General features: G+C 42.9%; 2 protein-coding genes across 2 annotated transcripts; both read left to right on the forward strand.

Moving 5' to 3' along the window:
• The first annotated feature begins 3,694 nt into the window (after positions 1–3,694).
• LOC119337219 (probable tyrosine-protein phosphatase DSP2) lies at positions 3,695–7,689 on the forward strand. Its single transcript, XM_037609341.1, has 5 exons — positions 3,695–4,078; positions 4,178–4,271; positions 6,839–6,896; positions 6,994–7,037; positions 7,138–7,689. Exons 1-5 carry the CDS (start codon positions 3,789–3,791, stop codon positions 7,309–7,311), a joined length of 660 nt encoding a protein of 219 aa, XP_037465238.1. The 5' UTR covers positions 3,695–3,788; the 3' UTR covers positions 7,312–7,689.
• Positions 7,690–9,715: 2,026 nt separating this feature from the next.
• Positions 9,716–13,465, forward strand: LOC119337819 (lysM domain-containing GPI-anchored protein LYP6-like). Its single transcript, XM_037610037.1, has 5 exons — positions 9,716–10,467; positions 11,740–11,857; positions 11,951–12,112; positions 12,209–12,240; positions 13,025–13,465. Exons 1-5 carry the CDS (start codon positions 9,801–9,803, stop codon positions 13,249–13,251), a joined length of 1,206 nt encoding a protein of 401 aa, XP_037465934.1. The 5' UTR covers positions 9,716–9,800; the 3' UTR covers positions 13,252–13,465.
• The last annotated feature ends 204 nt before the right edge of the window (positions 13,466–13,669 follow it).

Genomic DNA, 13,669 nt, shown 5'->3' on the forward strand with positions numbered 1-13,669 from the left:
GGGTGAAGCATCGGTCAATGGACCACCGGATGGCGATGGCCACGACAGGGGCTATGTTTCTAAAACATGCATGGTGTTGTAATGGTCTGCAACAGTGGCTATGCTTTTAAAACATGCATGATGTTGTAATGGTCTGCAACGGTGGTTATGTTTCTAAAACCTCTGTGATGTTGCAATTGTCTGCAATGGGCTATGTGTTTGAAACACGTGTGGTGTTACGATGGTGACCGCGATGTGCTTCTGCACATGGGTCTTGTTTTGAGAAGAAAAAACGGTTTAGGAAAAATTGTGACACGGCTTCTGTTGCATAGGGTCGAGCGCAATAGGAAAAAATGGTTTAGGAAAAATAATCTAACCTCCTCACCTCTTCGGATTTCCTCAATTTTATGTGTATGGACTATGGAGTAATCAGAAATTACAAAGTTTGACTAAAAATGTGGAAAATGGCAGACTGGTAAATAACATTACATCAATAAAAGAACTATAAATAACATCATTAAATTTGTTAAAATTTTGTTTTAAACTTATAAGTTATAATTGAACTTGAACGTTCTGTGGTTTTCTTTTTTTAATTAACATGCACGTGGCAGTCAAAGAAACATACATTATCAAAAGACTAAGCCAGCATGTTTATTGTGATTCTTCGTATGAATACTAGTCTGCCCTGATTCAAAAGATGAAAATTTTAATTTAACACGCAGGCGACTGTCAAAGATACACCAGAGACAGACCACGTCAATGTGTCGAACGGGCCGAGTAGTGGGAATGGATCCCATGTATCCTGATTATCCATTCTTAATGGAAAAAAAGATCCATATAAGCCACCTGCGGACCAGTTCCGGAAGACAACGCAGGATCCTGGAAGCTTCCTCGCTGGATTCAACCGGATCCACGAGGTCAAGCCGTCCAGATCCATCAACACCAAAACGGTGGCAACCTAATCCGTCAAAGGCCGGGTGTCGTCGCCCGCTGGTTTCGGTCTTCGGACCTGCCTGCGCCCGCGCCGCCGTCCCACGGCAGCAGCCGGCCGCTCTGACGCAACGGCTGCTGCGCCTCCGCTCCCGGACGCACTCACCGCTCCCGTCACGGACCGGCCCGACCACACCATGTTCGTGCTCGTTTCGTTGGACTGGATCTGGATGGTCAGCGATCGGTCGATCGGGCGATCGGAGTCGCCGCCGGGTGCGGGCACCTTTCGTGCGTTGCTTTCTGGCTCGGATGGCGCGGGTCGTTCGTTGGGCGTGCGTTAACGGCTTGGGGAAGGGGGCACGGTGTCACGCACGCGCGGGCGCAAACTGAAAAACCGCTTTCTGAAGGGACCCGTACGCCTGGTCACGTGAGGGCTCCGAGCTCCGGGTTCTGTCCAACGGCTTTCGGTTAACCAAGCAAGCTTCGTGCTCTGCACGGCTTCTTCCGCAAAAGTTTTTCTTGCGTGTGCGATTTTTCGCTTCTTGTTCAAGCTGTTGCCTACGTTATGTCATGTGAACGAGAAAAATAATGTTAATGCCTCAAAAAAAAAAAGAGAAAAATAATGTTAACAGATAAAGCAAGCCAACCTGTTGGTTTATGGGAAGTGCCAAAAGAAAAGATGGTCCATGTGTACCTAGTAGATATAAATTGTTTCACTTGTTAACCCTTTGGTAGTTCCTCTAAGGCTGGCCATAGTGGGAGTAACATAAATAGTATCATGCACTTGGGCCTCGCAAACGTGCTTATATGGCAAGCAATTAAAAAAGATAGAGATGATTATAGTAACATAGGTAGGTACCGTAACATAATAAATGTGATGCTACTATGTGTCATGCATGACAATAAATGAGATCATCTATGATACTATGCACTATAGAGGTTACTAGTCTAAGTTACTCCCCACTATGACCAGTCTAAATATTTAGATCAAATATCTGAGTATCCCAAGCTTGCCTATGGAATAGGATATGGCATTATCCGTCCGAATCAGATCAGATTATTCAAATGTCAAAATGTCTTACCATATCCTATAAGACCAAATTCCAAAATGGTTTAAATTTTATCATAACCACTTCCACACTTATTTTTTCTGCTGCAATTTAGGATAAGCTACTGATGTGCATTCTAGCAACTGATATTAGCAAAAGGGGTAGAATGGAAGATAGTCTATGTGTAGTAGGACAATCCTTTCAGTTGCGAACCCTTGGCAATTCTTCTAATTTTTTTGTTCAAACATATGATTATCCCGAGCTTGTCTATGGAATATGATGTGGTATGAGCATTATCCGTCTAAATCATATTCGATAATATTTGGATGTCAAAAATCTCTTAACATATCCTATAAAACCAGGTTCAGAAACGGGTTGGGTCGAAAATTTTCCTAACCACTTGCACCCTTATTTTTCTACAACAATTTAGGATTAATTAATGATGTGCAAATTAGGTGAATAAGATTGATAACAAATTCTAGCAACTGATATTGGCAAAGCTGTAGAACGAAATACGTCTCCATCATGCTATAGGTTACATCAACGCATTAGACATGGATAGATTACCGCAACACCTTATCTTCACGCCTTCTGACATTTTTGTCGTTTCCCGTGCACAACATCGTCCACCATTTCACCGACACTTCATCGCACTATCTGTGATAGCCCGCACAAGATTTAAATAAGAAATATGACAAGTTTTGAGCGAATATGCCTGTAATTTGTTGTCAGGAAAGCACAGTGCCCAAGCTAATGTATAATGATGCACCAGTACATAACACATGGTTTTATCGTTAGTGTTGAAGGAGTATAATATGTATGTTATGTTGGCTTCATCATGGAAAATGGAACAAAAATTGCGATACACGAACCAAAGTAAGAATAGTAATAATGATGACAAGTCATACATCTCTTTCTTGTTATACAGTTTCTAATCACATCTCTAGCATGACTCAGCATGTAAGTGGATCTTACGTACATTTCGCTAGAGATGGACAATGATGTGCATTGAAAACTGTTGACATCTTGACAAGCTCGTAGTACACGCAGCTGGAGTGGCAATAAGATACGTTTGACATCAATGATCGGGCTATCATGATCCCTGCTATTGATCATCAAAGGGATATGATGAGAGTTCCGCCCATACTGCGAAGGACAAACAAATTTACACTTATAGTGTAGCCTCGGTAAGACGATTTCAACATTTCTGTGGGTGCTCGGACAATTTTCCCGGGTCAGCATAATGTATTTTTTAAACAGAGAAATAACAGAGTCTCATCTAACTCCTACAATATTTGCTTAACCAAACAAAAATCCTGGCGAATCCCAACGTAAAATTATATGGTGTAGTAGTTAGATGAGACATAATTATTTCACTTCTAGATGAGAGTAGACACATCCTTTTTAAAAAACCTTTGGTATAGTCTGTTGAACCAACACAGTCTTTCTCATGATTAAATCATCAGGATATAATTTTATTATAGAATTAAACTACATCGCACATGAATAATGGAGCCAATTGTGGTAGACACTCTAGATGTCATAACACACATTAAATCACCTCCTTATCCTAAAATTTCACCTTTCCTCATCAATCATCATCACACTTTTTTCTTGGAGTTCCCTTCCTCCAATTACCCACCTTTCCCCCCTCTTGCAACCTTTTGGAGTTTCCCTCTCTTCCTTCCTTCATCTTGTGCTATAAATAACCTCTTCCTTCCAGTTAGGCCATCACACCCACACCGCTCAAACCATCACGCACACAAAGCACACCCATCTCGTTGCAAATTGACGGTTCTGCCCTTGCCCCGTGCGAAACCGGAAGCCATCATGAAGCTGGAAATCATGCCCAGGCAGAGGGCCCTGGAGGCGGGGCAGCGGGAGGAGGCCATGGAGATGAGCGGCCTCGAGCTGTGGAAGCACGAGAAGCCCCCCAAGATCTTCCCCATGCCCCCGCCGCTGCCGCCGCTGCTGGCGGCGCCGGGGGCGGGGGGCTACGACGAGGCCACGCTCGTGCCGCCGCTCAACTTCGCCATGGTCGACGACGGCATCTACCGCTCCGGCTTCCCGGCCGCCGCCAACTTCCGCTTCCTCAAGTCCCTCAACCTCCGCTCCATTGTGTGAGGATCTCCCCGCCTCTCTCTGCTCCGCGCGCCTGCAATTATTGCGCTGCTCGTGTCCTGTCACGTGGTTCTGACGTCCGTCGGCTCATCGCTCAGGTACCTCTGCCCGGAGCCGTACCCGGAGACCAACACGGAGTTCCTCGAGAAGAACGGAATCAAGCTCCACCAGTTCGGAATTGAGGGCCGCAAGGTAACCAAACACGAACAATCTGGCTTGCGTTTATGAAATTCTCTTCTACGTGTTTCTCTTGATGGCAATTCTTGGGGAAGGTAGAATCGCAGCTTGTAGATAGATAATCATGAATACTTTCCGGTAGATACGAGAATTGCTTGCCAAGAACCGAGGTCGTTGATCATGTCGCTATTACGCGTCCTAGATTAGTACGTACTCGCCTAGGTGGCTCGGGGGAGAATCCAATGCATCACTGGCTGGATTTTATTTGTTATCATCTGACTTGCCTAATAGGCGCATCTATCTCTTTTCTCCTACCACTAGCCTGGGGATTTTTCAAGTTTTACGCCACATCGGCGGTGGTCCCTTTCAGCATTGGTTTGATTAATCGACCCAGCTGCGCTGCTGATTTTAAACAACAATTTTCCCAATATTCCCAATGGTTTCTAATTGGTTTGCTCCTGTGATAACAAGTCTGGTAGTGAGTGTGCATAGTTCACAAAGCATCTCCATTATCCCCTTTCATTTATTTTCTTAGTTTTTCTTTTCTTTTTCTTGTTTGAGTGATATTTTCGCTATTTCTGCAAAGTAGGTAGCTCATGGACTATTTGTTTTTTTTTCTGATTTTTTTTTTTTGCAAGAAGGACACAATTTATTCGGTACAGGAATTTTCTTGTATAGGCTTCAGTGTGAGCAGCTCATGGGACCTGTAACTCCTATACACCCCATATGCTCTTTAGGTCGTTTTATTAAGCAGCTTTAATGGTCCCAACAGGCTATGCCCAGTTTTATGAATTAAAATTGTTGGTTGATGCATGAGCACCACTAGTTGTTATGTGCTCTGTTTGGCAACCTAATCCACAATGGTCCATGCGTTAAGTTGATATTGGACTGATCTAGCTGCCTGGGTCAAGTTGGACGAAATGTATAAAAAGCTCACGCACTGAAGAGGATAAAAGAACAAGTTGTAGTTTTTCACTATGCAGATGGTGCCTCAGAAAAAATATATTTTTTCACAAGTAAGAAAGAAAAAGAAATAATTGAGGGCATGTCAGTATGGCACACAATGATAGCGGGGGCATGTCCAGTGTTGTTCTGTTCTTGATGAGAGGGGATAACATAACACTGGAGGCCTAGATCTGCCACAGTTTTTCGAGATCCGTAAATTGCCCTGTTCACCGAGTAGATGGAACTGAGCATGGAGGACAGTACATTGGATTCTTCCCGCTGGCAAAATGATTGCTGATTTATCATGCTAGGTTTCAGTCCTATATAATTTTTCGGCTGGATGATTGATTAGATCGCCACATATAGTCTGTGCCAGGGATCTATCAATGATAGATCTGAGCATGTGAAATCATATTTTGGATGAAACCTTTTTCAATTTTTTTGTTGTACTGTTCCCTGTTTTCATGTGACCATGTACCTCGCTGATGCTTTGCATCTGATGTTGGCATATGTGGTGCTGCTTCGCCATGTGTTCTTGCTGGTTTTCCTGAATAGCAAACGTCATGGTGTTTTACATGTAATTTTACCTTCATTCAAAAGAATTTCATGCCACTTATGAACAAAAGTTGCAGTAAATTGTTGGTATGCGAAGTTCCATACTTCTTTGAAACTTAAATTGTACAGTAATTTTTGAAGGTACACATATTGTAGCTGAAAAATATTTTCTAGAATTTTACCCTTTTACTTTTGGAGGTTTAGGTGAGAATTGTGATATAGTTGTGGGCAAAGCTTCCAGATTATTTTCAAGGGGTGACTACAGTTTTCTTTATTATAATGTTGCTTTAGATATTCTGAATCCAGTACTTTTTTTGACTAGTCCGTTTTAATTATTTGGGAACTGGTGCAGCGGTCAAGACAAATCATATTTATAGTGTCAAAAATTATTTTGTTGCTTTTGATTGATGCTATGAATGACAAGAAACTACCCCAGTTATTTCTTTTCTTATCTCTGAACTTCCAGGTCATCCATGACCTAATGCATAATTGAGTAGATTTGTCATTTATACGAACCGGTTGTTCTGTTGCTGTAAAGCTGGTTTGTTCCTTCCTATTGGTCTGTGTGTCATAGTTTCTTAGATTAGCATTGTCATTGTCTGAATTTGTTTTGCAATTATAATTACTAGTTAGCAGGGACATCCAAATGTGGTTTGTAGTCCTACCTTGAAAAATAGTACATGATGGACGGTTGACCTTATACTGAACCCTACTTCTTTTTATGAAGAAAATCATGTCACTGGATAGACAGACACGGCGAGTTGGGGTTTTTCTCCAATATAATAAGATCCAATTTGTTGAAACCACTGAAATAAAGAAACTAGGGCACTAGCTAACCAGCAGAAAGATTTCAAGGAATTGGTCATCTATTTTTCTTTGTCTGGTTCAGCCTTTACTGGACCTTGGTACATTTAGTGTACAATATTATCAATGCTATTGATTTATATGTAACTCTATGCACCACATTTCATGTTACAACTGCTCATTGTGTGTGTAATTAATTCTAAAGTCTTGATAATTCCACCATTTATGTCCAGAATCTGATGCTTGGTCTGACAATGCCTGAAACTCTGTTACTGCAGGAACCATTCGTCGAGATACCCGATGAGAAAATCCGGGAGGCACTTAAAGTTGTCCTAGGTACTTCATCTTCCATTGATCCTTCCCATCTCGGCCACCTCCATCACAGCATTTCATCTCTCTTACAGTCTTGCTCCTTTCGTTTTCTTTCTTCCAGATGTAAGAAATCAACCTTTGCTTATTCACTGCAAGAGAGGCAAGGTAAGCTTGATCAGTTTTTATTTTACGCTTTGCAGCTGGTATCTTCAAGTCTATAACTTTCTACTTACTCACCGTGCAATACTTTCGTTTGTATCTGCAGCACCGAACTGGATGCGTCGTCGGTTGCATGAGGAAGTTGCAGAAATGGTGCCTGTCTTCGGTCTTCGATGAGTACCAGCGCTTCGCTGCTGCAAAAGTGAGGAGCACCGACCTGAGATTCATGGAGCTGTTCGACGTCTCGAGCTTGAAGCACCTGACCAACTCACATTGTTAACCAAGGGCGAGTGATCGCTCGCCCCGCCGTCCTCCCTGATTCTAGTACATCTCCATGCTGTCCTCCGGCGGTCACTGGACCGAATCAGCAGTGAATAATTTTTGGAACCCGTAGAATGAATCCATGAGATAGTGACGAGACCTCTGCAAAAAAAGAAGATTGAAGAAGAACTTGAGAGCTCTATTTTTTCCCTGCTCAGGTCCCTGCAGATCCTAAGAACCAGAAAGTTGTGGGTAGGATTGCAAGAGGTTTTCTTTTTCTTCGGTCACTCTTGCGATGAATTCACCATTGTTTTCGGGTACTGAAGCTCTGTACTCGAGCAGCATTGCTAGGCAGAGAGCTTGGCTCTTCTTTACATGAATGCATCTAAATTGATCAGAGGCTTTTGGCATGGCATGCGACTGATTGGGCTGGCATCGACACACATAGAACTTAATGAGCAATGATCGTATGAATGGCGGATGATTCTAACATGTACTCCCTCCGTCCCATAATATAAGAGCGTTTTTAACACTACAATCTTATATTATGGGACGAAGGGAGCAGTAGACATTTGAGACCACAACTCCACGAGGGTGCTGTTCATGTGCAACCGATACGAGGAAATTTTCAACCTCTCTAGGAGATCATGTAATTCGTCTACACACGATAAAACATGGCAGGTCCTTGTGAGACAAAATGTGGACTCTTTCTGTTTGCAAATAACATAACTAATGTTGTACCACTGTTTCACAAAGTTTCAATGTGAGATAGAAATTACACTTGTAGATGTTTTTCTTTTATTTTCGGTCTATACAATAAACAATGCTCTCGCTAGTTTCTCGTATAAAGAAGTAACATGATTTGTGCTAAAAAAAAGTAACATGATTTTTACAGTGAAGTAACATGAATTTCCTTCTTGCTTTCTATGGTAGTCGAATTCTCTAGTGTAAAAGTTGTAGGGTAGGGACTGAGGAAAATCCTATTAGCCGCTCACTACGGCAAATAGTAGCCAAAACACACAGGGTAGTGTAAACTGGGCCGGCACATTCCCCCAAACCGCATTCTTTATTATTTTCTTTTCTTTTCATTTTTCATTTTTTATTTTCTGTATTTTTTTTCAAAAAATCACAAATTTAGAAATGTTCATTATCTTTTTAAATATGACTGATTTTCAAAATTAAAATCAGAATGAACAAATTGTTAGTGTTTTATAGAAAAATGTCCAGAATTTCAAAATTTAAAAAAATTCAAAAAATACTTTATTTACTTTTTTCAGTTTTATTTTGCAAATTTGAAAAGTGTTTGCAGTTCAAGAAAAATTCCGTAATTTGGAAAAATGTTGTGTCTTCGGAAAATGTTCAAATATTCAAAAAACATGTTTTTAAGTTTCAAAAACTATTTGCATTGTTATAAAAATGTTAGAAATTGACTATTTTTATAAAAAGGAAAAAAATTACATTTTCATTGTTTGTTTTTTTCACAAAAAATGAAATTTCAGATTTTTTTGATAATTTAAATTTTTGTTTGTGTTTTGAAAAAACAGAAAACGACAACAAAATTGGAAATATCAACTATTTAAAGATGAACCATTTTTGAGAGCATGATTTTTTAAATCTGTGAACAATTTTTGAAAATACAGACATATTTTCAGATCCCCCAAAAATTGAAAACGTATTGTTTTTAATTTTTTGTAATTATGAACAGCTTTTAATTTTTTCCCCATTTTTTCAATAACAGAAACAAAATTTAAAAAGTGATAAACAGGAAAAAGAAAAATCGGAAAAGAAAACCAAAAACTAGTAAAGAAATGAAACAAAAAATCCGGGTATCCCGATGAAGAAGCAACATGCATGGGGAGAGGGGTAGCCGGGCAACACAACAATTGGTGAGGATTGTTTGGCAGAGAGAGGTCGGGCAGCTGGATTAGCACCTTGTGGCGGTACAACATCTTGAGATTGATGAAGTCGTCACAGACGCTTTTGTAGTCAACATAACGTCCCCTCCTGCTAAACCTGAGTTGATTCCACCACGAGGAATGTAACCATCTCCCCGCAAAAAAAAAAGAAAAAGGAATGTAACCATCTTTGTGGCAGATGATAAATTGCAATGGAAACAAGGCAAATCATCAAAGTACTTCAAAATTTCGAGAAAAAAAAATCAATTTACCCGACATAATAGAGTTGGTCACGAGATATCGGTCGCCTCCTCCCCGCACAAGACACAGATTCCAAGCACAAACAGTATTTCTGCCAGAAAACAACGTCCCTCCCACCGACGGTTGGGGTCCGCCGACATGGCACCCACATGTCATAGACAACTGGCCAACCGGTCACCTGCGTGGCATCCGAGGCCTCCACACCCTTCTCGCCTAGTCGGCAGTCTCGGCTCCTGCCCAAAAATTTCGATTCGCACACTGTGCAGCCAAAAGCCGAGAGAGAGCTCGAGCTCAGCTCCCCACTCCCCCCATCCCCCCGAGGCCCCAACCCTAAGCCCCTCGCCGGGCCCCAATGTCGAGGCCGGCGGCCGCGGCCGCAGCGGCGCTGCTGGTGATCCTCGCGGCGGCGGGCGGCGCGGCGGCGAAGACCACGATCGAGCCCTGCTCCAGCGCCGACTCGTGCGCGGCGCTGCTCGGCTACTCGCTCTACGCCGACATGAAGGTCTCCGAGGTGGCGGCGCTCTTCGGCGCGGACCCGGCGGCGCTGCTGGCGGCCAACGCGCTCGACTTCGCCTCCCCCGGCGCCGCCAACCGGATCCTCCCCGCGGGGCTCCTCCTCCGCGTCCCCACCCGCTGCGCCTGCGCCGACGGCGTCCGCAAGTCCGTCTCCGTCCGCTACACCGCGCGCCCCGCCGACACGCTCGCCACCGTCGCCGACGTCGTCTTCGCGGGCCTCGCCTCCGCCGACCAGATCCGCAGCGCCAACGGGCTCGCCGAGGCCGACCCGGACGCGCTGCTCGACGCCGGCCAGATTCTCGTCGTCCCCTTCCCCTGCGTCTGCCTCAACTCCACCGACAACAACCTCCCCGCCGTCTACCTCTCCTATCTCGTGCGGGTCGGGGACACCGTGCAATCCATCGCCGCCACCCACGCCACCACTGTCACGGATCTCAGCAATGTGAATGCCATGGGGAGCCCCGTCGTGGCACCCGGCGACATCCTTGCAGTTCCATTATCAGGTAAAATATTTTCCCAATAGTAGGATCGATTAACGCTGCCACTGAACCCGACTGCCTCGACTCATTCCACATCATTTTCCCACCAATTGTGCTGTGAAGTTATCTGCGGATGTAATTTCACCAATAGCCGTGAATACTTTTTTGCTTCTCCGTTTTATACTTGCAACAGATACAAAAAGACCATTGGAAGGCTGTAAAGCGGCAGATTGGTGATACTTTAGGCCATGTTAGAAATGTTAAGCTTTTTTAGACAAAGGCACGGGGCCTGGCTTTATATTGAAAGCTAAAGATTGTTTGCATACAACATACTCCCTCTGTAAACTTTTATAAGAGCGTTTTAGTGATCTAAACGCTCTTATATGATTATTACCAGTTTCCAGCCCAGACCCAAAAGGATAGATCGAGAAATGGAACTACCGTGAACAATTAAACACCAAAGTATTTTTGGAACAGATACTAAAACGACAGTCATTTGCACAGTTGGCGGTTGGATGATAGTGATCCGGTTATTCAGATTCAGAATTTTGGCTTTTGACAATTACTTTGAATGATCTGCCACAGCATTCTTAGTGCAGCAAAATATGGACAAGTCCGAGTCTGAGTACTACTTCATTAGGCTGAGTCTGAAGCTTGTACTGAATTGCCATATTGCTCCAACATTTCCACACGGCCCAACAGGCAGCGGCCATTGATGAACGTCAACGTTTGGTTTTGATGAATGTTGGATGCATAAATACATTTTAATCTGTTTCATATCGGTGGTCCAGGATTAGGACAAAGCATGCTTGTAGCCTGCTAGGTTGTAAAAGATTAACTCTTCTGTGCTTGGTGAGGTACATGTGGCCACATAGGTGATGTGGATATCATGATTGTTATGAGCTCTCATGTTGAGTGCACATATCAATCAGTATGCTAGCTAAACAGTTCCTTTGGATAATAGGAATTAGAGAAAGTATTAATAGGAAAAACACAGGAATAAGATGACACATACTTATAAATATTAATTGATGGATCTTTACTTTTATTATGTAAGGGTTCTTTTACTTCCATTGATTTTCCTCTTTTTGCTGATGGTTAACTATGAAGGGGTAGACCCAAAGTGGTTGGACCCTTTCCCGGGCCCCGTGCAAGCGGGAGCTATGTGCACTGGGCTGCCCTTTTTTTTATGATGGTTAACTTTCAGTAGTGATAGTTGAGTTGGATCTGCTTGCCTGCTTTGGTGCCTCCCTGTTTATTTTTCTAATGATGCCTGCTGTTTGTTTCTCTGATTAGCATGTGCGTCTACATTTCCTAACTTTGCTTCGGACTATGGATTGCTTGTGGCAAACGGGACCTATGCACTAACTGCTGGTAACTGTGTAGAATGCAGCTGTGGGCCAGGGGATCTCAAGTAAAGTTACCTTGTCTTTTGTTCAATGCAGTTGTATTACTGATTACTGAAGTGAGTTTCAGACTATAATCTCCATTTTTTCTTCCCGCGCAGTCTGTACTGCACTCCAGCTTCATTAGGAACGTCATGTTCAAGTATGCAGTGCTCCAATAGCAGTCTAATGCTTGGTAATGTGACTACCCAGCCCACCAGCGGTGGCTGCGGTGTCTCGTCTTGCAACTATGCTGGCTTCGTTAACGGAAGCATTACCACATCGTAAGCAAAAAAGAAAAAGAAAAGAAAAACCCAAATAATCTTTGTTCAGCTTCTCCGGGTTGAAGATACTTACATAATACATCTCTGCGTTTGCAGGCTGTCCTCGGGTCTTCAACCTACATGCCCTGGTAAGTATTCTGTTTTCTTCCCATTTAGTCCACTGTACAATTGACTACTGCCTACCGAATACTGTATGCAACTATTTATACTTATCATCCAAAAGGACAAGGAGAAGAATGAAAATGCATTGATATTGAAACATGTTTTGGAAATATCATTAAGGCCTTCTTTGGTTTGGAGGAATCTTGTAGGAATTTCATAAGACAGGATTTCTATAGGAAAAATTCCTTTAGACCCCTTTGGTTTGTAGGAATAGGATCCTATTCCTATGGAGGAATTCTTCCTATCATTCACATTTCATAGGAAAATAAACATTAGGCTAAACTCAATTGAAAAAATCATATTATGTGAACCAAAGGGCATCTCCTTTCCTATTCATATTCATAGAATTTGAGATACATGTCATCTCATTTCCTATGATTTTCCTACCCTATGAACCAAAGGAGGCCTAATATGCTTGTGAAATACTGAAAATTGAACCAAGCCGCATCAAGCATTCCCAGAGTCCGATCGATTAACACCAATAGTTTTTGACTTCTTGTTGGGATATACATAGAACAATGGAAAATCAGGTGAAAACAACTGCCAGGTTTCAACGTAATCTGAAAGAATTTTTTAGTACTGAATAAGGGAATTTTCTACTTGCATGTTAAATTCAGGATCAACTTCGACCTCATTCCCAAGATACAAGAAAGGCATATGCTTAGTACTGCTACACGTTTTCTTTTCAGTCTCCTGCTTGTGCTGCACCAACTCCTGTTTCTTATCTGTATATTGCTCCTCCCCTCACAGGACCGCATCAAGTTCCTCCACTCATGGAGCCGTCCACCGCGGCAATCCACGACTCGTACCTTGCTCCATCACCTTCGCCAGGACCTGGGGAGGCAGGTGGTGCTGTTCCCGGCTCGTCTGACCCTGGAGCGTCCTCCCATTCTCTTGCTGGAAGCCTCTCGCCCTCGGTGCATAAACTGCATCAAATGATCCTCATTCTTTCTCTAGTCTTCTACCTGCATATGTGAATTCTTCTGTAGGAATATTATTGGATGTATTTGTATCGGACGGGGCCCTCATTTGGGCCCGGTGGAACCTCGACGGCAAGGTTTTCTGGCTCCTCTCTTGCTCACCGTGTCTTAACTACGTTTGGAGTTTCAGTAGGGTTCTCCATTTTTTACAGGCTTGCTTCTCTACGAAATTGTATCTGTTGCGTTGAAGTTTTTGGCTCATCAGATCTCAGTCAACATATCTAGCTTGCTACAATTTTTTTCCGAAATCAAACTCATTAAATGGCAGAAGAAAAAAGAAGACAAGTCCGTCGCTGACAAGGAAATTGGGCTAAGTTCACAGGGAGCATCTATATAGACCTCTTTTTTTTTTTAAAAAAAGGAGCAAATAGTTGACGAGTGCTCTTTCAGGAGCCTCATAACGATCACTTGCGGG

Source organism: Triticum dicoccoides, chromosome 7B, assembly GCF_002162155.2.
Source record: "Triticum dicoccoides isolate Atlit2015 ecotype Zavitan chromosome 7B, WEW_v2.0, whole genome shotgun sequence".
NCBI classification, from domain to species: Eukaryota; Viridiplantae; Streptophyta; class Magnoliopsida; order Poales; family Poaceae; genus Triticum; species Triticum dicoccoides.